This window comes from Dromaius novaehollandiae, chromosome Z (genome assembly GCF_036370855.1).
Source record: "Dromaius novaehollandiae isolate bDroNov1 chromosome Z, bDroNov1.hap1, whole genome shotgun sequence".
NCBI classification, from domain to species: Eukaryota; Metazoa; Chordata; class Aves; order Casuariiformes; family Dromaiidae; genus Dromaius; species Dromaius novaehollandiae.
The window spans coordinates 78537935-78565105 of NC_088132.1; the positions used below are offsets into that span (position 1 = coordinate 78537935).

The 27171-nt window shown below is 37.4% G+C and overlaps 1 protein-coding gene across 1 annotated transcript in view; it reads left to right on the plus strand.

Annotated features, from left to right (window-relative positions):
* The first annotated feature begins 2504 nt into the window (after positions 1–2504).
* The window catches only part of LOC135325161 (phosphatidylinositol 3-kinase catalytic subunit type 3), an 81538-nt gene continuing 56871 nt past the window's right edge, over positions 2505–27171 (plus strand). Inside the window, exons 1-9 of the mRNA XM_064502873.1 lie at positions 2505–2762; positions 4346–4534; positions 5045–5188; positions 7431–7560; positions 15280–15366; positions 16901–16996; positions 25254–25325; positions 26411–26515; positions 27023–27115. Of these exons, the coding sequence (XP_064358943.1) occupies positions 2695–2762; positions 4346–4534; positions 5045–5188; positions 7431–7560; positions 15280–15366; positions 16901–16996; positions 25254–25325; positions 26411–26515; positions 27023–27115 (984 nt within the window). The 5' untranslated portion in view covers positions 2505–2694. The remainder of the gene's footprint in view (positions 2763–4345; positions 4535–5044; positions 5189–7430; positions 7561–15279; positions 15367–16900; positions 16997–25253; positions 25326–26410; positions 26516–27022; positions 27116–27171) is intronic.

A 27171-nucleotide genomic window follows, 5' to 3' on the forward strand; every position in this document is an offset into this window, starting at 1 on the left:
TAGGCAATGATTCACAGACATATATGGTATATATCATATATGAACCATATGGTTTGTTACTGTGTTCTTAAGTAGTTTAGGATCCTTCTGGGTGAAAAATAGGGTCTTGCTGTCTGCCTGTACAATATGATCCTCATAACAGCAGTATCTGAGAACTTATAAATGAAAGGTTATTAGTACGAGAAGGTAGTACAAAATGACATTTTTGATTGAAATTGCATCTCTCTACAATTTTATTGTCAAAAATGTCTTTCCTAAACATTTTTCTCCTCTTTTGCCTCCCACAGACCTAATTTACCTATTTAGTTAGACACATCAGAATCTGAGAAAGTTGGGAAATATACCACTTGAAAACTTTTATAAAAACAAATGCCAATTTCAGAAGTCTTCAGTCCTTTTTTCCCTTAACATTTTCCTGAGAACTAAACAGAACTTGAATAATAGCCTAAAAAGTTTCCCTGTAATGGTAAAATCGATGGTGTGATTATTTAACCGATAATACTAATCCCAGTAATTGAAAACGTATCCAATCTGTAGAAATTGTAAATGTGATCGAAAAGTGGCAAATGAAGATAGAGAAAACTCTAGGATAAAAGATTATCACCTTTTTTGAAAGTTATTTTAACATCATCTGTGTAAAGGAATTTGTTCATTTAATTGAATTTAAATTACATTTTGCACTCATGACACACTCTCACTTCGCAATGCTGGAGAGCAAAGGCTTCATTTTAGTGATATATGGTCCTAGATCATGAACTTTTCTAATCTGCTAGTCATTGTGGAGAAGAAGGAAGAAGACGACCTCCCTGTCAAGGCATCTGAGAAGAGAAAAAAATAATAAAAAAAGTGTTGAGGTGAAATGGTCCTTCTTTCATTAAAGAGTTCATCCCCTACTTCAGCCTCTTCCCCCATTGCAGCTAACTCTCCAGAACAGGAGAGGTCTGGCTGAAGACGTCCTCTCGTACCAGCCCATTAACAGTTCTTGCTGTTCACATGAAAATGGAGGGGAACGTGCTAGTTCCACAATATAAACTATTTTTTTTGTGATACAAGTAGACCGCACCGGGAGAGATCACGCCTCTCGTGACACTCCCTCAAGAGTCATGCTGGTGCACATCATTCATTACAGAGAGCTACACCAAAATGGCTCTTTTTATATTTATATTCAGCAGTCCTGAAAAGTTCAGCTATCATGGTAGATATGATTGATACAACACGAATCTCCTTTTTTTTGTCAGACCCTTGCTGCATTGCAAAGACAGAGAGAATTGGTGCATGAGAGTAACAATATGCATATTTTTATTACTTGAAGTACCTGCAACCCTTATTAATCCTCAGAATACTACGAATTGTTTAAAAACAGAAGATTACTTTCAAAACTTAAGTTGTGGGTGATTTTCAGTTGCCTCCGAGTCTCAGGTGTCATTCTGCATATATATTTTATTATTTTTTCATGTGAAATGATGATCACAGTCCATCTACTGATTCTGACAGCTGAGGCTTTAGGAGAAACATAACAAATAATAAAAAAAAAACCCCTACCTCCAAATTAAGTATAGTGAGACTCACAGTAAAATCACTATGGTGAATTCAACAATTAACCTGCATTTTCAGCAAGCTAAGGAGTGTTTGCTGTACGGTATTGCTATTTGTGGGAGAAGACAGTTGTCATTTCTGTTTGGCCTTTTCTATAGGTGCACGCAATGTAACAGTCACTGAGCCTGAAATTACATGGTATCTGTGACTATCTCTGAAAAAAAATACGAGGTACGCAGCCTGGATGTCTGATTTGATAACGCGTGAGCATCTTTATCAGATAAACGGGCACCATCCACTCATTTTACGTTGTGTTTTTCCATTCTGCAGCAATACATATGTTCCGCAACGGATTTTCGCTCACGGCCCGCTCAGCGCACGCACGCCATGCTGCTATCCCGCATTTTCCTGCGCCGGCTGGGCCAAGAGAAAAACAGAAAAGCACAGCAAGGAGAGCGAGGTGGAAAGGGGTCACTGTTGTTGGTGGCAGCAGAGCTGGCAAGTATGGAAAAACAGTGAAGTAATGAGGTGTTTTCTCTAGCTGGGAAGGTCCCTCCTCTCCCCCTGGAGCGGGGCACGTCCAGGGTCCTTCGAGGGCTCAGGGCGGTGCACTCCAGCCGCTGCGGCCTCACCACAGCCAGGATCAGAGCAGGAGAAGAAGGATGGTGGTGCTCAGCCTCCCTCAGATGAAGCAGCCGGGAACCTGAGCCTCAGCACCCTCACAAGCATCACATCACAAGCAGACACGACGCGGCCCAACCATCTTGGCGCTCAGAGGGGACACGCCGCCATCTCGCACGCAGCATTGTGGGCACGGCCATCTTGCCATGCCTCTCATGAGCGCGGCCATCTTGCATGCCGTACAGGCCGGGGCAGCCATGTTGGTGAGAGAGCCTTGGGCGCAGCCATCTTGGGCCGCCCACCCACCGGATGTCGGATGGCAGCCATTTTGGTAAAGGGCTGTTACCGAGGGAGGTGGAGGCGTCTCCGCTCCTTCCTCCCTTAGCCAACATGGCGGTGGCGGCGCATGCTCAGAGTGGGGCGGTGCGTGGGGCCCAGGCGGCGGCAGCGGCGGCGGCGGCGGCGGCGGCGGCGCTGCTCATGTCGGTGGGGTGTTGCGGGGGCCGCTGAGGCGGCGGGCGGGGGACGGCGGCAGCCATGGGCGAGGCCGAGAAGCTTTATTATGTTTATAGCTGCGACCTGGACATCAACGTGCAGCTGAAGATGTGAGTGGGCGCGGGGCGGGGGCTGCGGTGCGCCCCGCTGCGGGCGGCTGGGGGCGGCGGGCGGCGTGTGGGCAGGAGCCGGGGCCGGGGCCCGCCCCTGCCGGCCTGGCCGGGGTGGGCGGGGGGCAGCAAACTTTGCTCTAAACACATTAAAAAACTTGTGGCCTTAAGTGTAGGGTAGTGCTTTAGGGCAAAGATGGATCCAGTGTTAGGCGCTGATGCCCCTGTTAGCCTTTCACCGGCGGGCGTTACGGCTCGCCCTTCAGGGACAGAGGAGGGGGGTGATCTCAAAGCCAGTATTTCGCCCAAGCTGAAGTTCAGTTCTCTTAAAGTTGGGATTTTTCTGCGTCACCGCAATGGGATGTTTACATTTTTGTGGGAGGAACACAGCTCTAAGATGTTACAGGTCTAATGTTATTACAGTTAGGTAGCTTAAGCTGGTTTTGGAAATGTAACTCGGGGAGGTTTGTTTTGGGTTTGTTTACCTTCATCTGGAGAGAGAATGGTGTTTGAATTGGGGGTCAGATGCACGTGTCCTCTTGGCTAATGTGTTCTGCCTAGCTAAAATATTGCTGGCAATTACCTGTGCATTGGAGTGTGCACAGGGTGGTGAATGTCCTCCTAAGTGTGCTGTACTTCTCTTGCAAGGAACTTGCTAACCTTTTCTGAAGTGTTTTTGTGGTAATGTTAAATTTTGCCTTGCTGGTAGATAGATTGTTGTTTTGAGTTTTCTTTTTTTTTCCCTTGCAGTTTCTTTTTTCTTTTTACATGTGCATTCACAGTCAGTTATTTAATATTCATGATTATATTTTGCAGGTATATGCGTCATGGTATAGCTGAGGTCTGAGGAAATTCCATCTACTTAATGTAACACTAAAATTCTGCAAAGTGTTGCAAAGCTTTAATGAAAACGTGCTTGACTTGTATAGTTTACTTAAGTTTAGCTCTGATACATTGATGATTTGAGAGATGACTGTCATCCAAAGCCAGTTATATGTTTTTGTGTTTCTTAAAATTTAAAAATAAGGTTTTCTCATCAGCTTTTTTTTTTTTTTCCCTCTAAATAGTATTCAGAGCAAGTATATGCTGGTGTTTGTTGTTTTATTTTTAAATACAAATAATGACAGTACATTGTTGTTGCCCTGCTTAGGGCACCTCATTCCGTGCTGTCTAAGAATGTACAGGTTCTACTGGAAGACATTATCTCTGTTTGAAAGACAAAGCAGTAATCCTTCCCCTCCCTGCTCTTCCTTCTTCCCCCCCCCCCCCAAAAAAAAAAAAAAAAGCCATCTATATTTGCTCATCACTTCACAACCTGAGTTTCTCTCAGATATTTTGATTGCACTGCCTGCTCGTAATCAAAAGATAGTCTTAATACTTGGCAAACTATATATAAGCTATGAAAACAGAATAAGGTTTTGGATATGGAGATGTATGTATCCAGAGCACTAATTGAAAATTAACAGTGTCATTTATTATTAATATTTTAAGTGATAGTAAGTAGCTAAATCCAAGTTTCTTATTTCTTTCTTTCTCTCTCTCTCTCTTTTTTTTTTTTTCTTTTTTTTCTTCGTTCTTCATAGAGGAAGTCTGGAAGGGAAAAGAGAACAGAAGAGTTACAAAGCTCTTTTGGAAGACCCAATGCTGAAGTTCTCTGGACTCTATCAAGAGACTTGCTCTGACTTGTATGTAACTTGTCAGGTGTTTGCAGAAGGGAAGCCTCTTGCTCTTCCAGTTAGAACTTCTTACAAAGCTTTTAGCACTAGGTGGAAGTAAGTGACTGCCATTTATTTTATATAACTCTTAGTTACTGGGGCATCAGGTTATATAAATAAATCTATATATGTTTTTTGTGCATGTCAGAAAGATTTGTTTTCTGTCATCTTCTTCACATACACTTAATAAACATAAATAGACTTGAAGAAAGATTAAGTTATCTCTGATAGCACAGAAAGCAGTCTTTTTTGTATAATGGGTGAACAGCAATATAGTAATTTGTGTGTTTGGGTATGGCTTGCTGATAACTTTTTGGGCCTGGATTAGCATGTTTGGGTGCTGTTATGGGACAGACTGCTCTTGGGGACTACTGGTGAAGGCCTCTGGCCTTCTAATCATACATGCATTTAACTTAACTCAAAATTACGCTTAAGTATTTAAATGGTTAAAGCTTGAAGGAAAATATTTAGAAATTCATTTTCTTGGGAGAACCTGGATTGTATAAACTAATATAGAGTAACTTTAGAATTTAAGTTTTGTTTAATAAAAAAAATGTTTCTCTGCAGCTGGAATGAATGGCTGAAACTGCCTGTGAAGTATCCAGATTTGCCTCGCAATGCACAAGTGGCTCTGACCATCTGGGATGTGTATGGACCGGGTAAAGCAGTTCCTGTGGGAGGAACAACAGTCTCACTCTTTGGGAAATATGGGTATACTGCTTTTTCTTTTGTGATACAAATTTGAACTTTTTTTTTTTTTTTTTTTTTTTTGGTACCAGGTTAATGGTGCCATGTTAAAAAATCAGACGTGTAGGTGATTTACTCTTTTTTTGTTGTTGTTGTTTGTTTGTTTTTTTAATTTTCTCTAATAGAGCTTCATACATGCTACAGTTTGGGGCGGCGGGGGGGAGAGTTACCTGTATTGGAAAACCAAAGTTTAGACTTACTTTTAGATGTCTGAAAACTTGGGGTTTAAGGTAGCAAGTACTGTAATTACTTCATGTTGTATGCTTTTGTAATGTGTGCACTCTAGTATTGATACATTAAGGTATGTTTGACTGATTGGCCTGCAGTTGGGCTGTTAATGTGGTGTTATTTATAAATAACAAAATGTAATTCAGGAAATCACAATACTTAGGATTATTAACTTATATGATAAATAGACAGTGGGCTCACTTAACTTGATAATAGTAAGCTGGAAGCAATTACAAATATTTTGAAAATTGATAATACACTTGAAAAAAATTTTGACTAAATGCAAAGTAGACTGAAAAAATACAGGATGCAGTTTAAGGATAAGCGTGAGGCGTTGGTATTTTGTGTAGTTGATTGTAGTCAATATCGGATGGGACCCGCTGCCCAGGAAGACACTGGAAAAGATTCAAGTATAATAGTGAATCTTAAGTTGTGCATGTTTAAATATCATGATGCTTTTGTGAAATGTGCAAACACATTAAATATGTAAACACAAGTATGTACATCAGGGGCAAGGTTGTATCTTTCTGCTCAACTCATCCATTCAGGTGAGATGTATCCGATTCTATGTACTCCATCTCAAGAAAGTTACTGATAACTGGGAGTCTGGGGGAGTCCGTGTTATTGAACATCTAGAAAATAGGAGTAATGAAGAAAGAGTAAGGACTAGTGAGGCTGAAGAAGACAAGACTGCGGCGATATTTTTTCTAGTAGTAGAGTATGTTGGAAAATGGCCTTTCTTTGTGTCTTGTCAGTGGATAAGAAGTAATAAGGCTAAATTAAAGCAGGAGAAATTTTAAGTTAGCATTAGGAAAGCTGTTCTAGTGGTCACTGAATGCAGGAAATGATTGTAGAGGTAGATTGTATCTCTGAAGATCTCTTAAGAACAACTTTTTGTCAAATCATCATTATCTTAGGGCAGAAAACTGGACTGGATCATTTGGACTGTAGTCCGAAGGCTGCAGGTGTTTTTTAAAATATTAGAGCATAATTCCTGGAGAAAGTTCTAATTTGTAAATGAAGTTTACTTTTATTTCCAGTGTGGAATGGGGGAAAGAGATTGGCAGAAATCAACTAACACATATTTTGAATTTTTGCTTTTTGTTTATATACATGGAAGTCGTAGTAGCAATATTCCACAAAAGGATTCCATGAATTCAAGGTTAGATGGTCCTTCTAGTCCAGTACTAGTTAATCATTTTTAATGGCTGATTTTTTTTTAAAAGTGTTCCTTTCAATTTTATTTGTCTAAAATTGTCAGGGAGTTAAATGATCAGCTCTCATTGGTGAAAGTGATGCAGTTGATTCCTTGGGATATCTTTTAAAAGTGTATCAGTGCACACATGCAAGGGGAGCAGGGTTTTGTAGAGAAGAGGTGTGGTAAGTTACCCTATGAAGTTCTGTTCATTGCATGGTTTTAGTTCAATTTGATGGTGTGTTGATGGAGTGGTTTTTTGTGGTTTTTTTTGTTTGTTTGTTTTGTTTTTCCCCTATTTTTTGAAGTTCAGGAGGCTGCTTTTTATCAGTTGACCTTCAAATGAAACTTGCATAGTTTTTTTTTTTTAACTGAATTTTTTTGCAGAATGGTAGACATAAAGCCAATGTAATCTGCAAGTCAAGAGGAGTTCTTTATGACTCATTACAAATAAACTATGAAGGTTAAGCTCTGTCCTCAGTTTACATTTGTACCATCCCATTGACTTTGGGAATAATCCACTTTTCTTCCGCTTGCCAAATAACTTATCTCAGATTTACTCATTTTCTTTTAAAGTCCATGTGCCATTAAAAATGAAGGCTGTATAGAGCATGAGGTGCCAGGCACTTTTGCAGTTCAGTTAAATTATGCATCGCAATGTGTGTCCGTAGGTTTGGCAAAAGACGCTAATTCATTTTCTTGCAGCTGGTGCTGTACTTTGATTCCTGACAGCTGTATTATTTTCAATTTACTGAAGTGATTCTGCATTTTTTTTCCCTACAGTATGTTTCGTCAAGGAATGCATGATTTGAAAGTCTGGCCCAATGTAGAAGCTGATGGCTCAGAGCCCACCAAAACTCCTGGGAGAACCAGCAGCACAGTCTCTGAAGATCAAATGAGCCGACTGGCAAAGGTACTGGAAAAGCTTTTTGCATACATCTCAAAGGTTGCTTGCACTTTTAATGAAGAAGTCCACTTAATGAAGATATGCTTCATATTGTTTTCTGATGTGAAAATTATCTTCCTTTGGCTGTTAAATATTTCACAGGATTCATACGAAGAAATGAATAAACTAGATCGTTCTCATTTGCTATTTAAGTATTGCTTAAAAGGGGATGTGAATATCATTAACAGCATAAGGAATTTTTTAATACTTGCAGCATTCCATTGTAACTACTTAAAATCCTAATCCTTTGTAGAGAATGAAAAATGTGATCGTGTCTTGAAGACACTTGAAGCCAAAATGCTATCTTGTTCAGTAAGAGTTCTTAATAAATTGTGAAGAAATCACGGGTAAGATAGTCTAGTTTCCTTTGGTAGTCATCCTCTAGGTTTAAAACTGTCTATTGTAGTCTTCAGACATGTATGAAGTATATCTATATTAGAAAGAACTGGAGCAGAATTCAGTCATTCACAATCATGAATGTCTGTTTTTTTTACATATATATATATATATATATATATATATTTGTATGTATGTATGTGTATATATATATATGTATATATCTTCTATTCTGCAGCTTGGTGACAGACCATATTTTGGCCATAAACACAATTTCTGGAATTGATCAATAAATGCTACTACTCTGAACTGCTTGTTTGACTAGCAGATCTCCCTGATTCTTCAAGTGAGCTTACCTAATCTTTCTGAATGGCTCAACCCTCTTGGTGTGCTTTCATCTTAACTTTTGTCTCCTAGTTCTTCCTTGCCTTTGTGCAGATTGAAGTGAAAGAAAGCACCAGGCCATAAATACGTCCATTTTCTCATCCAGACATTTATCATGGCAATAAACTAACTTTCATTTAAGGTCCGTCTTTTGTAAGGCTAGTTCACCTTGAGTTTATAATGGGAAACTCACTTTAATCTTCTGACTTGTAGCTGGTAAATCACTATAAAATGAAGATCAGCACAGGCAGCTTTGATGCAGAAGAACATTGAGGTGCAACCCAATAGCTTTCTTTGTTAGGCAGAGAAGTAGTATAATTGCCTAACTTAATACTGATTTTGTTGAGAGTTCAGACTAATAGTTTTTTTCCAACAACATTCTAAAGAAATGAAACCGTGGAAGTGTTTGACTTAGCTCTTTGTAGTTTTGCATTATTGGTGCAAACTTACGTTAATGAATGCTGACACCCACTTTAGTTTGCATATGTTTCTTGGTTTTACTGGAAAGAAACAATGGAGGCTTTGCGTTGGAGAAGGGGAGGGAAAAGATCTTAGGAGGGGAAGCATAGAGCTTTTATGCACTTGCATCTGCCTAAAGCCTTCTGCCAATCATATTGCCCCATTTCTTGATCATAGTGGAAAAAAATGCCCTCTGGCATTAAGAAAGCTCTGTAGAGGGGTGCCAGCTACCAAGGCTTGCTTATATTTTATCAAATGGTTATGTGAATGGGAAGGTGGGTCTTTGAGCAAAAGTGTTGGATTGCAGACCTTCCCTGTCCTGCAAGTTCCATAATGCAAACATAAGTGTACCCTGCTGGTACTATTCCTTCTCTTCCCTTCACTCCTTTTTGCTCCCTAACTCAAGAAATACACCACTTACGTAAGTTACTTGTATTTTAGTCTCAGAATACCTAGGTCCATTCTAGCCTGTCCTTTTGGTAGGCGGGAGATGACTGCTCAGATCCCCTGAGGAAGAGCAAGGTATTCTCCTTTTTTTTTTACATCCCAAGTGCAAGTTCTAGCTAATGACTATTAGAGGCTAATAGCATCACTGTCACCATCTTCTGTTCTGAAATATGGGTCTTGGGAAAAATTAATTTCTGAAATATGGAAGTCTCATTTTGTTGTGTTCTTGTATAAAAGCATTTTACTCGCAGATGCTGCTGGTAAAGAAATTGAATAGGGTTTCTGGGTAGTGTGTGTATGGCAGCTTTCATTTGCACAGCTCTTTCCACAGCAGATGAGTTTCTGTGGTGTGCCATTCATAAGTAGCTATTGTTCGAGTACAGTCAGCTTCAGTTTTTCCTATAAATTACTCATCAGTTGCTAAATGCTTACTGATGCTACTGTATGGGAAGGTATATGTAGATGTAGAGGAGTTAATTAAATACCAGATTAATTTGGGTGGACTTTATCTTGGTGTTTTTTTTTTTTTTGTAGGATTTTTTCCTATTTATGTTTTGGACAGACTTATGATTTGTAAAAGTGTCATGATACTGACCGATGTCTGATACCAGAGGCCAAATTAGAGTCCTCCAGATAATAAATCTTATGAGAAGAGCTTGCTAACCTTTTTTCCATGTGAAAGATAACTCAGAAGCATGTCAAGGGAAAAAAAATGTTTTTGTATGGTATTTATTATTATGGGGAATTCAGATAAAATTAATGACTAGTTGCCAAAAGAATAGAATCCGTGACCTTCCTAAGTAATTGAAACCGTGGCAAATTTTCCATTTCATGTTGAAGTGCCATATGGTTATGCTATTACAAAACACATAAAACTTGCTTGTAAACTTGCTACTCGTGAAAGCCATGACTTTGCATCCTTATGGTCATTACGAATGCTAATTCTTTTTCCCCTTACTAAGGAGGTTGAATGGAGTGTGTGTGGAATATCTTAATTCACTCAAATATTGACGACATCAGGATTTTATTGCAAAATGACTTGCTCTCCTAAGCGGTGCAGTAATTTATCTCTCTTAAACAAAAGGTACTCTGCTAAGTTCTTTTTTAATCCATTCATTTCCTTCACCCCTTCTGCTAGCTGAATGAAATTAGATAATAACAGTGGTGAGCAATGATGATATTTCTTCAGGAAAAGAGGCATTCAGCTTCTGCTACTAAATAAGGCATCCCTTTAGACACCAATTTTTTTCTTATTTTAAGCTTTAAATACTAATCTAACAGAACAGTTCTTCATGTGTATGTATACGCTTACAGATCAGAGCCTTGTATGCAGGCACAACTAGTTGATGTATTGTGACCTTTTGTCCTCCTTATAACCAGGTTTAAGAGACTAGTAATTTTCCTTTAAAACACGGAATGACTTTCCTTTATTCTCTGGTGCAGTGAAAAAGAAAATTAATAATTTGTGACAAAATTTAAATATATTGGGTTTTTTTTTTGCCAAGGCTTTGATAGGCTTGACCCTAAGTCTTTGTATGAATGCTCGACGTTTATGTTTGGTATTCTGAAAATTTTGTTGCATTGGTTCCAGATAGTGAAAGTAAGAGAGTTACTTTGAGTAAGAGACAAAGTGTTTGGTGTTAGGTTTAAAAAAAAAAAAAAAAAAAAAAAAAAAAAAAAAAAAAAAAAAAAAAAAAAAAAACAACTGTAGGAAGTAATCTAGATGTGGCTGAAATGATGCACACATGAGGGTGAGGAACTCTTTTGTTGCTGAGGACAGAAAGGCCTCATAAGCTAGGTAGGATATATGCAAAGACCAAAATGGTGGAATCCGCACTGCCTGAAACAAAGTTTCAGGTTATGCATGTTGCTGATTCTTTAGAATTAGAATATATTATGAACTAATACATGAGGTAAAGGGCAAGTCTTGTGTGATCCTGTTAGTACAAAATACGCACTTCAGTAACACTACTGAGATAGAATTTGTCAAACTATCCATATAATATAACGCAAGATTACAGAACTCTATTCTGGTCCTGTTTACAATCCTACCAGTAAATTAAAACCTGAAAACTGTTTTGGTTTCTGTGCTTTGGTTGCATCCAGCATACTGAAATGTTAGTCAGGATTATACATTTTTTTCTTCCTTTTCATTTTGTAGTGTTTAAGTCTCTGAAGCTAATCTGAAGATTAGCTCTTCCATATGGGATTTTCTGTTCCAATATTCTATTTAGCAGATAAATACTATAGAAAATTACTAGTTCAGGCTTTATCAGAAAAGAACTATATATGGAACGGAATTAGGTAATTCTTACAAGCTTCAATGGCCTTTGAAAGTTTATGATACATCACATCTTATTACTTCCATAAAGCGTACTGGGGTCTAGAGCTTGAAAAAAATGTTAGGCGAATCAGCTGCCTTAGGCAAATGATCTCATAGTCATTATGAGGTGATGTTTCTGTGATTCGTGGAAAGAGTTCAGAACAAAGGGCCTCTGATGTTCATGGCCAGTTTACTACTTAGTGCTTCTTAAAATGGCCAGTTTCTTGGATATCTGGAAATAATAATAAAAAAAGCAGGATTTTTCCTCTCAACTGGATAGCTCTATAACTGCTTTTCAAATTGTGACTGCTTGTGATTGATTCTTTACTTTGACTGGTAGAGCCACTAACTAAAGACAAACTGTAAAGATTTCCACTGAATATTGATCCTTATTTGCAGAATTTAAACTATAGCGGGAACCTAGAAACAAAAAAGCTGAATTATGTAACATACTTGTGAACAACTACTGATACTGAGAGCTGAATGCCATGCTCGTTTCATAAGTAATGTGATTTAAAATTTAATTTAGATCTTGAAGGGAGAGGCCACCACAAGGGTCATATTGTATTCCAGCTCTTTCTATCTTAAGCTATGTTTCCAAGAATATTAAATGGATTGGGATTCTTGTTTGGGACTTGGAGATTAGGAACCTACTTCTGAAATGCTGTTGGACCATAGACAGAACCCATTTGCTTCCCTAGTTAGAGTGAAAATTCGCCTTATTTTCCTTGTCTTTTGAAATAACAAAAAGTCGCTTTGTGAATGGGGAACGAGCAAGACTGTCTGCTGTTAAACATTAAGGGGCAGTTGATTAAGGCATTAAAGGACAAATGCTTGCCAGTTTATCTTTGACAGACTGATTGGGCTTTAATAGCTTCCATAGTATTACAGGGAATGACACACACTTCATTGTTATTTCCCATTGCCCACTACTGATACAAGAACACCTGCAGAGAGGCTGTAGAACACTGACATTTAATTTAATTAGTGGTTTTAATGGTTGTTTGGAGTCTCTTGGAAGTATTTGTCTGTTATGCTGCTGTTGCATCCAGGGGATGTAAGAACCTATATGATTCCACAGCTCCCAACTTCTGAAGCTTAGCTGCCTGTGGATTTATGTCCTGTATGTACTCCCCAGATCTGTCAGGATCCAGATCTGGACATGCATTTGTGCTCTTTTCAAAGTATATCACTAAGGGATTTGTTTGGTCCGGGTCATTCTTGGTAGGCAGAAACTGCTATAGGATGCCTGTACTTTGGTGCCTGGACCCTGATTGCTAAGACACCAGTTCACTGGCAATTTGAGTGAGAATGATGAAACAGTACTGCTGGTGCAGTGTGTTAATTTATTTTCTCACAATGACTTTTTTCTTCTTTTTTAACACTTTGTGATATCAAAGAACATCTTGTATACTTCAGCTTTTCTTATCTCTTCAGATGTTTATAAAGCTGGCCTGGAAGAAATCAGTAAGAAGCAACCAATAATCTGCTTGCCCAAGGTGGGAGTGAGGGGGATCTTTAAATCATGTGAAAATGAAATCACATGTAATACTGGATTTCTTTTTTTAACCTGTGAAAATGATCTGAGCGTTTTCTATCCTTAGAGGCTACAGAAGAGGACAAAGATAGTTGGGTTTTTTGTTTGCTTTTTTTGTTTTTTTTCAGTCTTTTGAGGAAGCTGAGATAATTTTATTATTTTTATTATTGTGTCATAGTATCTTAACACTGAGTTATTGACTATATAGTAAAAGCTAGGGTAACATAAATACTTCCCTTAAAATGTTTGGCTTATATGTTTGGGAAACATGCAGAAGGATTTTCTCATGACAAAGGGTTTTTTGTTTGCTTGTTTTCTTTAAAGATTAGTGTAAATGCAAACGTTTATTTTCTAGCAAGTGAGATGGAAGAACAACAGGTAAATCAGAAGTAAATCAACAAAGATGTATGTTTGTAATACAATTCCAGAGTCTTAAGTCAGAAAAGGAGTAAAGAACTGTAGATAGTTTGCTAGCTCCTCTTTCAGTTCAATACCTACTACTGTAATTAAGATTTAACTCTATTTTGCCTTTGATGCAGACATCTAGACCAGCTGAAGTGAAAACTTCACACAAAAACAACTTCTTTTCATACACAGTACAGACTTTCTACCAACTAGATCCAGGATTCCTGTGTATGCAAAGAGAATCAACTTCAGCTTTATGTGACTTCACCATGTTTTGACTTTGCCGTTCTCTTAGATACGTTTAGTAAGTGTGTATCTTCCTTTGGCATGCTTAGCTCTTTTTAGAGCAGATGAAAATGAGAGTATTTGGTCTAAGTGTTCACTGAGCAGTGCAAGCCTACCTGGCAAATCTTAGAGGTTTTTGAGGAGGAAAAAACTGTTTCCTATCATCAGTTACTTGCATTTGTTTTTATTATATATTAATATGTTTGAGTGGAAGTGTTCAACACCTCTACAGAAGTGAGTTTATGTTCGTTGTTCATCACTCTACTCTTTTCCCTGTGATGTTTCACTTTTAAGGTCTCTCCTTGAAAGATTTGTTATCTTCCTGAATCTTTATTGTAGCTCTTCTCACCATCTGATTGCTATTGTTCTTGAGGTTATGCCCTTCTTCAAGATGACTCCATCATTGTGCATTGAAGCTATAGACTTCCTTTATGCTGCTGAACAACCTTTTCTAACTCATAGTGATAGTTCTGGAGCTAATAAAAGATGAAACTGTGTTCATCTTGAGGAAAATGGTAGCTAGTTGGTGGTTCTATGTGAATTGAGTGGACATAGTAAATTATGGATATTCATGTGGTAAGGGGAGTAGGGAGGAAGAATGTGTTTGCAACTGAAAGACAGTGGGGAACAGACCTGTTGTACTAGGAAGGGTAACTTACAGCAGTAAAGCAAAATGAGAAATACAAGGAGGTAAGTAACTGGACTGAAAACCAGGTGACCTGGCAAGTTCAAGGGGTTGTGTTCAGCAGCATGAAGTCCAGATGGAGGCCTGTCACTAGTGGTATGCCCCAAGGGTTGATATTGGGGCCAATATTGTTTAACATCTTTGTTAATGACCTGGACAATGGGATGGAGTGCACACTCAGCAATGTGCAAAGCTGGGAGGAGCAGTATATAAGACCAGGTGGTTGTGGTGCCATTCAGAGGGACCTCAACAGGCAGGAGAAGTGGACCAACAGTAACCTCATGGAATTCAACAAAGGGAAATGCCAGGTTTGCTCCTGGGGAGGAATAACTCTATGCCAGTACAGGCTGGGAGTTGACAGGCTGGAAAGCAACTTTGCAGAGGACCTGAGGGTCATGGTGGACAACAAGTTGCACTTGGAACAGCAGTATGCCTTTGTGTGTTTTTTACAAAGTCAAAAATAAAAGGAAGGTATTTCAAGTTTTACTATATGAAATATAATAACTTGGGAAAAAAAAATAAATTTTCCATGTGTGACTCTTCTTAAAATATAGGATCCTATTTTAGTATGTTGCAGATTCAAAAATGAAGTGTCTGGAATATGTAGTTTTATTCTTTGCCCTGATTGATGTTTTAGATATTAAAAGTATATTTATGGCATGGCTTAGCTGTTTGAGGGTCTACCTTGTGTAACGTAAAAGCAGTTTTTCCAATTCACTTTTTTGCCAGACTTTATATGTTAATGTCTCTGTAAAATTATGACTTCGATATCCTTTCTCTTAATCGCAGCAATCTAAATATTATCACTGTATATTTCCATGGCAGCTCACCAAGTCTCATCGACAAGGTCACATGGTAAAAGTGGATTGGCTGGACAGACTAACCTTTAGAGAAATAGAAATGATCAATGAGGTAGGTCATCATATGTCAGATTTGTAATGGGTTTTTGGATCTTGCTAATGTGGAAACCTTGGCTTGTTTAGAAGACTGTAACTCAAAGCACTTGTCCCATTTCTTCTTCAACCTTTAGTGTCTACATTAAAAGGACAAATAATTCTTTTAAGTTTCCAAAGTTGACTGGACTTGGGCAAAAAGGAGAATAGACAGCTGTCTTATCAGTTGTCAACTTCAGTATTTCAGTGAACTTGATCAGAAGAGAGAATTAATTAATGAACTGGGGTAGTTTGGAACAAATGCTGTTGTGTTTGACTAATTGAACTGTAGGATTTAGGTTGTGATGGGAAGCCTTCCACTCATACAGATTGTGCCATAGATTTAGACATATTCACTAAGGTAGAACTTTGTTTCAATTGATGTTCTTTTGGATATTGGGAAGAAAATGCTTACAGAATGTGTTTACTTATATTAAAAAGAAAAAAAGAAAATCTGGAATTTTATTCCTGAATGAAGTGTTACCCTCATTGAGCAAAACCATCCTCAAATTATTAACCGATTGTCTTGCTTAACAGAACTCCTTTGTTTTCTGCTCGATATTCTCAGATTTTATTTTTTTATTTATACTTAGACCTCCAGGAATCAGAGCCTTTTGCACCTACATAGGTCTTTTTATAACCCCTTATGAAGCATGTGTGTGATATATATTTTAATTCAACCTATTCCTTATGATTTTTTTTTCTAATCCTTTTCCCTTTTTGTAAGAAGCTGTTTTTTCCAAGCTCTTGGTTGTATCCCAGACTAGCTGCATATGAAATGCAGTGCTTCTGATTCCTAGAAATGTAGTTTAAATGCAGAACCATTTTGCCCATTTTGGACAGTCTGATCCATCATTGCACAGAATGAACTTGAGTTGCTTATCATTAAAGGGCATGCATATTAACTTTTTAGTAAATATATATTACTGGTTGTGAATATGTATAATTCCTTGCTTTTACATTTCTAAACACTTTTTCTATTTAAGCAATTAAAAATGCATACATAGAGCAAATCTTCCTCTGCAAGTCAATGAGCTGCAAATCTAATGCCTCATAGTCTAAGTTAAATTTTTCTCTTTCACTGTTTTATCTAAAATAGTGATTTTTTTGTCTTTTTTTGACTCCTGAATATTCTCCAGTGGGATCCATAGTTGTGTGTAATGATTAAAAAAAAAAAGGAAGAAAAAAAAAAAGAAAACTGTTTGTCAGCTCGTTAGTCTTCCGTACATTTTTCTCAGACCTTCAGGTCTACAACTTGAAAGACACTGATGAAGAAGCTTTTATCTGTTACATAGAGGTGTTTATCATGAAATGTGAATTAACATAAGAATGTGAGGAAAAGGTGTTAGTTTGAAGTAGCGTTTTCAGATGATTATCTGAATAACGACTACAACAATTGATAATCTAATTTATTGATTATACCACAAAGGAAATAGAATAATTACCGTACTGAGAATTCTGACGATTGCTGCTCTTTAATATATGATACACATCTGTGGTGGTTCTCTTTTCAGAGGGAAAAGCGAAGTTCTAATTTTATGTACCTGATGATTGAGTTTCGCTGTGTCAAGTGTGATGACAAAGAATATGGAATAGTTTACTATGAAAAGGTATGTGCCTTCATGATTTTATGGTTGTCTTTAAAAAGCAACATTTGCACCTGGAAGTGACAGGTTTTTCCCCTCAGGTGAAATACTCTGCTGCAGGATAGCAGCAGACAGCTGTCAGTGGCAGCAGTTTATGTACACACAAATCAAATGGTATAGATGCAAAAAGATTACAGAAGTCAATCATTCATGTAATATGGTTTGAGATTACAGAATTTAATAAGGGTGAGTGATTAAAAAAACTTTTTGATTTATTGTTCCTTCAGTCATCCAGCAGTACTTTCAGAGTAGCTTTATGTGAAATTATGTCTTGTATCAGGAAGAAATGTACCTGTATTCATTGGTAACATTATAAAAGATAACTTACTAAGACTTTGCAGGGGAGCTGTGCTGGTGAATGGTTTTTTTCTAACATGCACAAATACAAAAGTTTACTTTTTCATGCTGAAAATATTTTAAAAATCATTTCAGTAAAAAACAGGCAAACTTTTGAATTGGGATGTCTTGTTTCTTTTCTCTTGCTGTTTTGTACACAGCAGTCTCTGAAATTGGTGACTATTTTAATATTCTCACATGCAAAATGCGCATACAAGCATAGATGCCAAGGGGGAAATTCAAGTGTGTTTTTTTTCAGTGTGTGTAGTAGGACTTTGTCAGTTTGTTTGCATACAGAATTACAGTTTCAGAACACCACCTTCTTCCTCTGTAGCTTAATGCTTTCTCCATCAAAATGGAAGCTTCATTCACTACTTGCTTTTAACTGTGTTATTCTGAGGTATCAAGAAAACTATGGGCTTGAAAAAGCAAACTTTGAAAATGAAAAAGATGCTACAGGTTCTTTAGGTCAGGTGATACAGTTGCAGTGAAACATTAAAGGGGTGGCATCAGGCTGTCATGTAGTACCAGCAGAATGGTTGAATTATTTAGCAGTTGAGAAATCCTTGGAGTTTAGGGAAGATGCAGTTCATACAAGAAGAATGCTACAGGATTTCTTGTTATACTTTCCAGTCCCCTGAAAGAATAGAATACAAGTATGATGTATATACTGAGTGCCTTCAGTGTTTTTAAGACTTCAAATCTAACAGAAAGAAAGATTGATAATGGGCTTAACAGACATTGAGGTGACTTTGGAAGACATAATCAATATTTTAATGGACCTGCGCCTCATAGAAAGATCCGCCGAAATAGAAAAAGCAGTATGTCTATAACTCAGTTTCAAAAAAACATTTGTCAGAAATTACCTCTTAGAATTTCCAGCATATTTAGATTCATAAGAATTCAGAAAGTTGCTGAGTAATACAGCTGGGTAATATGGGCAAGAGAAAGAAGGTAGGTGATGATGATAGGCTGGAGTCCCGTTGAGATCAAAGGCACTAACTTTAGGCAGTATCTATTCTAAGAATTTAAAAAAGAAATGTAATTCAATACAGAAGAAGTTAATATAATGGAAAACAGATTAAAAGTTTTCTAGATCAACCCGTAATGCTGTCATATGTATAAAAATACAAGACTGTAATCACATTTAAGATTTAAGAAGATGAAGAATGTAGTACTGAATTGCAAAAAGCAGGATTTCACCAGAATACGTGCCTGAGAAGGGGTAGATCAAGAGATGAGTGATTGCCTCAAGTTCTGTATGCTCTGTTACAAACTCTAGTTTGTGAGTGTTTAAAAAAAGGAACTAGGAGAAGTGTAGGAGTGTTAAAGAAGAAACTGCAATTAAACTAGTCCTTTGAACTAGGATGTTATTGAATATCTGAAGCTATTAGTAGTCTTAACTTATTTTTGTTTTAAGAGATGCCACTATAAAAGAAGCTTTTCAAGTTGTGCTTCAAATTGTTATAGTCGTGCCAAAAACAAGCAGCTGATTTGAGAAATTTTCCAAGCCCTTGGAAAAGTTCTGTCTTGTAGACATGCAGAAATAATATGTGTGGATGTCCAGACTCTATCTGCATAACCCATATAGTGATAGCTGCCTTTGTAATGCATCTAGTAGTAGTTGTTCCACTTAGCATCTCCTTCCACAGTCAAAGGCAAATCTATGATGACCAGGCTATGGGCTCTTCCGGCCTTCCTGTTGAAGCTAGTCACTTTGCAGGGAAGAGCTGTAAGGCTGTAGGGCCAAAGAGAGTGGGAGGATCAGTAGCTACTTAGCTTATTTGGGACATTCAAATAAGAGAGAGGATGATTGGATTTTGGGCTGAATTCTCCATTTCATGACTATTTCTGTTTCTATTTTACATCTGTTTTATATGCCAAGATGTCCTGGATTCTGGATGAGGATGTCTTCTAAACATTAGGTGCTGTGGTCCTGTAAGAGGTACCTTTTAGCAACTTGTTGCAGCATTTTATTTCCTATCAGAGAGCTAGAAGTTGAACTTCAGTCTTAAGAGATCTCCATGTTCATCCTGACAGTGTTGACGTTTTAAGGCATAAATTATCCATCCTTTCCTTTAAGCAGAGGAAAATGAATACATTTTTGTATTGAGTACTCCAGTCTCTGGTTACATCTTGAAGTTTTGAAGTGCTGCTGTCCTACTTGAATGGACCACTTCTGGATAAGTGAGTGCATGTTGTCAAAAGGATGTGTGTTTTTCCTAGCATTTATTGTAGAGAAAACTTAGTTGCTTAGTTGTGTCTGTCTGTCTCTTTCTCCACATCATCCCAGAAGAGCTTGAAGACTGATGTGTTAAGTGAACAGACCTTGTTTAAAATCTTTTAAATTAAATCAGCTGGTGGAGTTTAAGAAGAAATGAAACTCTGTTCCTTAGGCAGGTGCCTGGGCTAAAAACCTGCTTAGTTTCCTGCAACTCTTCAGTGTTTTCTTTGATGGACTGTACTTGAACAGGGGGCTTCTCCAAACCTTTGCAAGTTTTTTTTACCTGTAGAATAGCTTATTTCATAGTATTTCTATAGACTTATCCTGGAATCAGCTAATTATATTGTTTTCTTGAGGAATTTGATGTTACAGGTTTCATCCAGATTTATAATGTGGTGGAATTTTGTAATAGTAAGATCGCTTAAAATTTATTTATTTCTGTGGAAATCAGGGAAGTATTTTTTTTTTTTTTTCCGGAGAATGAAATGGAATGTAATCAAAGTATCGAAACACTTTACTAACCATTGTTGCTGTATTGGAGTAATAGCTTTAATTTAGAGTGTGCTTTATTTCTCACAGGTACAAACTGTTGAGTGTGGCTAATATGTAGCTTGAGTTCTCTTGGCTCTCTTCATATCTGAACATGACATGCCTAAAAATGGTTTCTCTCCCTCACCTCCAGAAACCTGCCAATAGAGATGAATAAGTCCTGATGTGAACACTTTTTTTTTTTCTAGTTGTCAGTATGATTTTCCAGATATAGAAGGTGAGGGAAAGATTCAGACTTCAAATACATGTATTTCTTGACAACTGTTACTGAAGCTCATTAAAAGTACATGGAACAAAAAACTATAGGGTGCTCTTGTGTGGAAATAAAATAATGGAATGTCTAATAGCACATACTAAAACAGTAAGTAACTGCAGCTTGAGGGATTTGTTGATGTAAAGTAGCTTTTCAACAAGTTCTTGACCCTTTTCTGGCAGCAGTAGAAAACAGTACATAAATTAGTGCCTGTCTTCTCAGTTTTGTCATACTTCCAATTACAGTATACAGTATACGTATCCAGCATCACCAATCCAGTACATTGAATCTAATGAAACTACATTCTGTTGTCACCTGTCTGTGACCGATAGTTGAAGTGAAGATTACTTGTCAGCTTGTTCTGTTGATAAATTTGTTTCTAGTGTTTACAAAGAGCTACCATGTTAAACAGTAGCCGATAAAATTGGAGATTCTTGGACTCAGTTCTCAATTTCAGTAATGTAAAGTGGTAGTGGCTCTTTCCATGTTCTCTGTTAACTTAGTTTTAATACAGCATTCATGATTTGAAGGATAGTAATTGTCATGTAGCAAGAGCATCACTTCTGATTCTTCATTTAGGCAAAAAATTGCTGTGAACTTCCAAGTACGAATATCACCAACGTTTTTCATTTTTCGTTCTGTGTGGGTTTCAGATGAAAAGTAGTATTGTTTGAGTAAAGTGATTGCACTACTGCATCTAGTTTTAAAAGAGATCTCATTATCAGAGATATCCTTTTCACGACCTCAAGAAAAGGAGGAGAAAAAAAAAGTGATGTCAACAGGATTGGATGTCCATTAAGGTTTTGAATGTGAGAAGTTGGATCCTATTGGTGTTACCTGAAATGTTGTTTTGACTAAAGAATGAGATAAGTAGAATCTTCTTTTTAATAGCATTAATGAAACTGGTTTTCAGGAAAGTACATCAGAACCTTGCTGATCCAGAAAATTCTGCAAATTTTCTTGACTTTTTTGATGTGACTAATATTTATATAATTCACACACTCTGAATTTAGTATAGTGCAATCCCTCTAAAGCTCTGTGACAGACTGTTTTAAAGCAAGTTAATGTTGTATGTATATTCTTGACATTGTTTCCCTCTGGCAAAAGAGCAGGTCATCTCTGGCTGTGTCTATTTTATCAAAAACATGCAGCGAAGAGGAGCAGATTTGCAGAGTGAGAAAGTTGTTGCCGAAGGTCCAATATCTGTGCTGTGTGTGTACTTCGGACTAGCTCTAATCAGGTCCCATGGGCTGAATAACTGCTAGCAGTTGGAGCATATTACGTGTCTCCAAGACTTCTGTGGCACTAAAGCATATACCTAGTCAAATTCAGGTGCTAATTTAAATACACCTTCAGGCGTTGCTATGATTTAGTAAGTTTGTATGTTCAGGGTCACAGTGATACACATGATGTTCTTGAAGTATGGCAGAGTTAGTTGCATGTTTATCTAATTAGAAGGTAAGTAAAACAATTGATTCTCTTCACTGGCAAACTAGTGACATGCTGTCTTGCTCAGGATTTCACAAAATAGCATATTCTGAAAATGCTGTTAACTCCCCACATAATTTGACCTGTGAACATTTTGGCACAACTGGGTTTCATGGCAAATTTTGGATGAAGCTTAAGGCTTTGTTCTAAAACACGATGAAATAGGAACAAAGTTTTCCCAGTATCTCAGCTGAATGACTGGGGCTTTTCAGTTTGATGCTTCAACATAGTGTGACTGCATTTAAGGAGGGGAGTTTAAAGAACATTCATTATAATACTCCTTGTGAAAGGTTAAGAAAGAGACACACCATTAGTTTAGAATTCATTCTTTTAACATTAATCTTGGAAAAAAAATTCCGCAATCTTGGTTTTAGAGGGTGTTGTATACATACACTGGAAAGCTATGTCCCTTGTTTAGTTCAGTTTTGTAAGTCACCAAAGCTTAGGCAATTGCGCTTTGTCATTCTAATCCTAATAAGTTCTGAATTAGTAAGCATGGTCATGTGCTTCTGCTTGCGTGATAGGTACCCTATTTTTACAGGCTTAAAAGCTTTGTCAGACGCTCTTCTGTCTTCAGCTGCCTGTTCTATCTGAATGTTTTCGCTGAGGGAAAAGTGCAGTAGAATGGGCATTATTGTTTATAAGAGAATCCACATGGGATATGCATGTCTTAAATGCTTCAGTAGGGGTTTGAACATTCATTAGTTCCTGGTGAATCCACTCTTGTCAAGGTTTTTGTGCAGAGCTTTTATGTCAAGGGCCCAAGCTCCAAGTGGAACCTTGTCGCTGGGGCTCTTGTATTTGTTTGTTGTTTTATAAAGGTCAGATTGTAGCCTTATTACGGCTCAATTAAGAAAATAATCCATTTGTAGATAAAAAATCTGGTAGAAATCAGTCTGTCATTTCTTGTCATCAAATTAGTTTATTCTGCAGGAAGGGGCTCCCCCTTGCCAAACATCATTCCTTAATATGTCATTGTTTCTTTTTTCCATAATTTGACTGTGTAATACTAATATATTGTGATATGAAAGTTCTGTCTAATGATTTGGCACAGGTTTTAGTACAGTGTGAGTGCTGATCTGTCAGTGTAGCTCCTACCTGGTCTACTACAGCATTGAAGTGATAGTGTTCTGTTCTAATAGAAGTGTCTTAGAATTAGTAGTGCTTCCATATGATTAGCTTAAAGCCAAATTCCTTATTTAGGTGGTGTGGTTTTAAATCAGAAAAACTGTAAACGTTGTCTTTGTCCTCTTCACTGTTTGTATGTGTACTCTCTATTAATGGCTAATGTGAAGAGCAATACCTTTGTTTAAATTCTGGGACCATCATCAGCCATGTGTGTACATATATACATATTGCCTTTAAGTGGAAAGGGGATGTGTGTTTGTATATTTGTTGTCATTATTATGACTGTAAAAAATGCTCTTTGGAAGGGTATAGGACACTAAAAAATGGAGTAAAAGTGTCTTCCTGATCATGCTCTTGTATAGCGTGAGCTCTTTTACTGTAGTCAGCAATGCAGAATTTATATAGCTGAAGAAATGGGCCTTTCCCCTAAAAGGGTGATGGTAACTTTAATTCCTGTGCCTCATTGTTGGTGATTGATTTTTCTTTGTTCTGTTTTCTTTTTTTTTTTTTTTTTCTTAATATAGCTCCTTGCTTCTTTGAAAGTTAGGTCTGAAAAGTATAAAAGCAAAGGCACCCTGACTGACACACAATTGCAAAAGCAAAGGAGGAAAAAAGGGGGGGGGGGGAGGAGAGTAGGGGCAAATAAATCTAGCAAATCAGAGTAATTTAGCTCAAAATTTCTGTTTTAGAGGGACATCTTGATATTTTAAGAACTTGTGTTCCTACTTAAGCTGAAATACCAGTTTCTCTTGAAATGAAACTTCAGAACCTATCTCACTGAAGCACTTAACTCTTACTTTACTAATGTATATTTCGCTTTAAATGAAGATAGATTCCTATAAAGTAAATGTTTGGTAGAATCACTCTGCTTTTGTGGTGGTGGTAGTGTGTTTTAAAGATACTCTATTAGTATTTTTCTCATTCGAGTGGACTATTGAGCATCTCTTGACTAGGTAACTTTTATGTTTTTCAAGAATTTGTCAGTTAAAGCTGCATATCTGTGCCAGTTCTACCAGTTTTTTCCTCTCCATACACATTCCTGATTTCTCTGGAAACTGTACAAAGAGCTGACACATTGAAGATTAAAGATCTGATCTAAGCCTGTTGAAGTCAGTAGGAAGATTCAATGTTGACAGTATTCTTTTGATTAAATTCTCTGGGCTGAATTTTCAAAGATGAAAATGTAGATTAGGTGCTTCAGAAAATAATTCCAGCAGGCACCTGGTTTGTATCTTTAGTGCCTACTTGCCTTTGAAAATTGGGCTCAATGCTCAGTTTAATCTTTGGAATTTCTGCCATATGTCCTATTTGACTGTGCTGGCATTGAATCTTTTTATTAGGATGCACTCCTGAAAATTATTCCAAAATAAATGACAACAAACTTAAGACTTCCACAGGACATACTATACTGTGTTTTTCTTTTTTGATTTTGCTTTTTTTTAAATGAACCATCCTGTAGCTCATGTCAAGTAATGCTTGATTACACTTCTAGAGTAAGACAAAAACTGATGTGACTGGAAAAGAAGGGGAGCAGTCTTGCTGTTTTTTGTCTTGTGGTGGTGTACATTGTAGATTTGGTGCTTGTTTTGTTTTGTTTTCCCCCCTTCTGCCTGATTCAAACAGGAAACCTGTAGCTTCTCCCACCAGTTATTCAACAGCAGGGCTAGACTACCTGTAGAAAACCTATCAGGCTTCTGTCTTAGTGTTGCAGATCTGGACAGCATGAATTCCCAGAAGCGATTGTGTCACATCCCTTGTTGAACCTGCAGTCACTAGGCGCGCATATTATCTTCTCAAATTCAGCTGCATTTTGGAGAGCCTGTATGTTATGCCATTTTAAGAAATTTTCAGTTTTGTGATGTGGCTGCTGTTTCTTGAAAATGATTTGAATTCAGCAAAAATCGGACCCTGATTTTTCTTTGTGCTTCCCGAACACATATGTAATGATAATGGTAAAATTCCCCACTCACTTCCCTCTTTGCTAGCATGGTAATGAATTGCCAAGCAGCATCTCCTCAGATGCCCTTTCATCTGCCTTTCCACCCGTCTGTCATCTGGCAAAAACTAACATGAAGACAGTCCATTTCTTATGTTTTTTTCCCCTTTATAGCCATGAAAAGACAACAGCGTGTACCTGTTTTGTTTTCTCACTTTAGTATAGTACACAATACATGGATATGGCATGTTGTGTTTTTTCCTAAAATGCAAGATGTTTAATATGTCTTTAACTTGTTGTTATTCAGGATGGTGATGAGTCATCTCCAATTTTAACAAGTTCTGAAATTGTTAAGATTCCAGACCCCCAGATGTCTATGGTAAGCAATGCTGCATGTAATGAAATCCGTATTGTTGTACTTCTACTGAAAATTTTTCATAAATGGAGATGAAAGTTTGACTATGTTATTGTCTTGAATAGTCTAAAATTGCAGTGGAAAGATGTATTTCACCATTTGAAAAATATCAGTGGGTTCAACTTTTTTTTTTTTTTTCCTGCTAGGTTAATATGTGGTAATTGACTTAATATTCTCTCTCCTTCTTTCCATACCTAATATACTTGTTTCTGAGGTGTAGGAAAGCAGAGAAGGCAAATTGTTAGCAAAAGAGGTCAGAGGGTGGGAATATAAGGTAAGAGGGAGCTGAAGAAGAGAAATGAAACTTAGAATGTGCCGTAACTCTTGGTCACTTAATTTGTTAAAATATTTTCTCCCTACGCTCTCTTGTGTGTTGTCTTTCATGTAGACAGTGCCTAAGTACAGTTCTAGAAAAGATTTCCATTATTGTGGATGCCAATTCAGTGGGACTGGTATTGGCAGCTTTGGGAACCTTAATGTAAGTGGGCTTCTACTGGCAACACTGTTTTGAGCACTGTGTAATCTAACACTGCAAGAGCAAGTCTGACAATGCTGAAAACTGCCTTGGCTGCTGAAATCTTGTTGACACTGTGGCTCCTATTGTTGCTCCTACTGTTGCTAACATGGTATTAACAGTGGGAATTTTTTTGAAAACGTTTTTCTTGCATACAAAGCTTTGGACTGCAAACATCATCCTAAAAATGTTTGCAAAGCGACTAGCACGCTTGAGTGCTGTCTAAATCACAGATGTGTTGACTGAAACACTTGCATTTTGCAGCGATTCACCCAAAGGCAAGGTAGGGCTTGCAAATTGTGTGACGTTTAAAAATATATATATATATATAGATAGATAGATAGATATGTATATGTATAGTTTTACGGTGTAAGAGAGCATATTCTTGAAAGAGTTTCTTCAAAAAACTTAAATCCAGAAGATGCTGTAGTTCTGGATGTGAAATTTAATTGTCTTTGCTAGACAGTTTCATTTCAGTAATAATTTTCTCTGGAGTAGAAATATTTATAAGTACTAACTTATCCTCTGCATTCAGGAGAACTTAGTAGAAAGCAAACATCACAAGCTTGCTCGAAGTTTAAGAAGTGGACCTTCCGATCATGATCTCAAGCCTAATGCAGCTACGCGAGATCAGCTTAATGTAAGTCAGTGTCACGTGATAACTACAATTCTATTAGGAACTTCTCAGTATTAATGTATTGTGACAATTTGAAGAAAAGACAGTTCATCTCAGCTCAAAGGAAATTGTTAATTAAGAAATGTCATCAGGTGTTTCTTATTAAAGTGGTTAGTCAAATGTGGCCCAACTCAGAAATGACCAGAAGGTACTTGCTCATTTTTGCAAAATAAATGAATTGTATTGCTGCAGTTTGGGGGAAGGTGGAGGGAATAGGAATACATACTATGCACACACTATCACGTTGGCATTACTGATAGCCTTAGAAATGTATATGTTTGCCTACACTGCCAGTTTATTCAACCTCAGCTGGGGAGCCTCAGCATGACAACTTGAGAGAAGTGTGTGGTGTTGGAAAGCCTTTTCCTAACCATTTTTTTGCATTGTCAGTATTGTGCTTCATCACAGTATAGTCTGTTAACTTAGTGAATACACCTGTTCATGTTCATTTTCTGACTATGTTTTTAATAGATCATAGTGAGTTATCCACCAACAAAGCAGCTAACATATGAGGAACAGGATCTAGTTTGGAAATTCAGATACTACCTTACTAATCAGGAGAAGGTAAGTTGAATCACTTCGGGGGGATGTATTAATGCAACTGTGTTGCATCCTGCTTT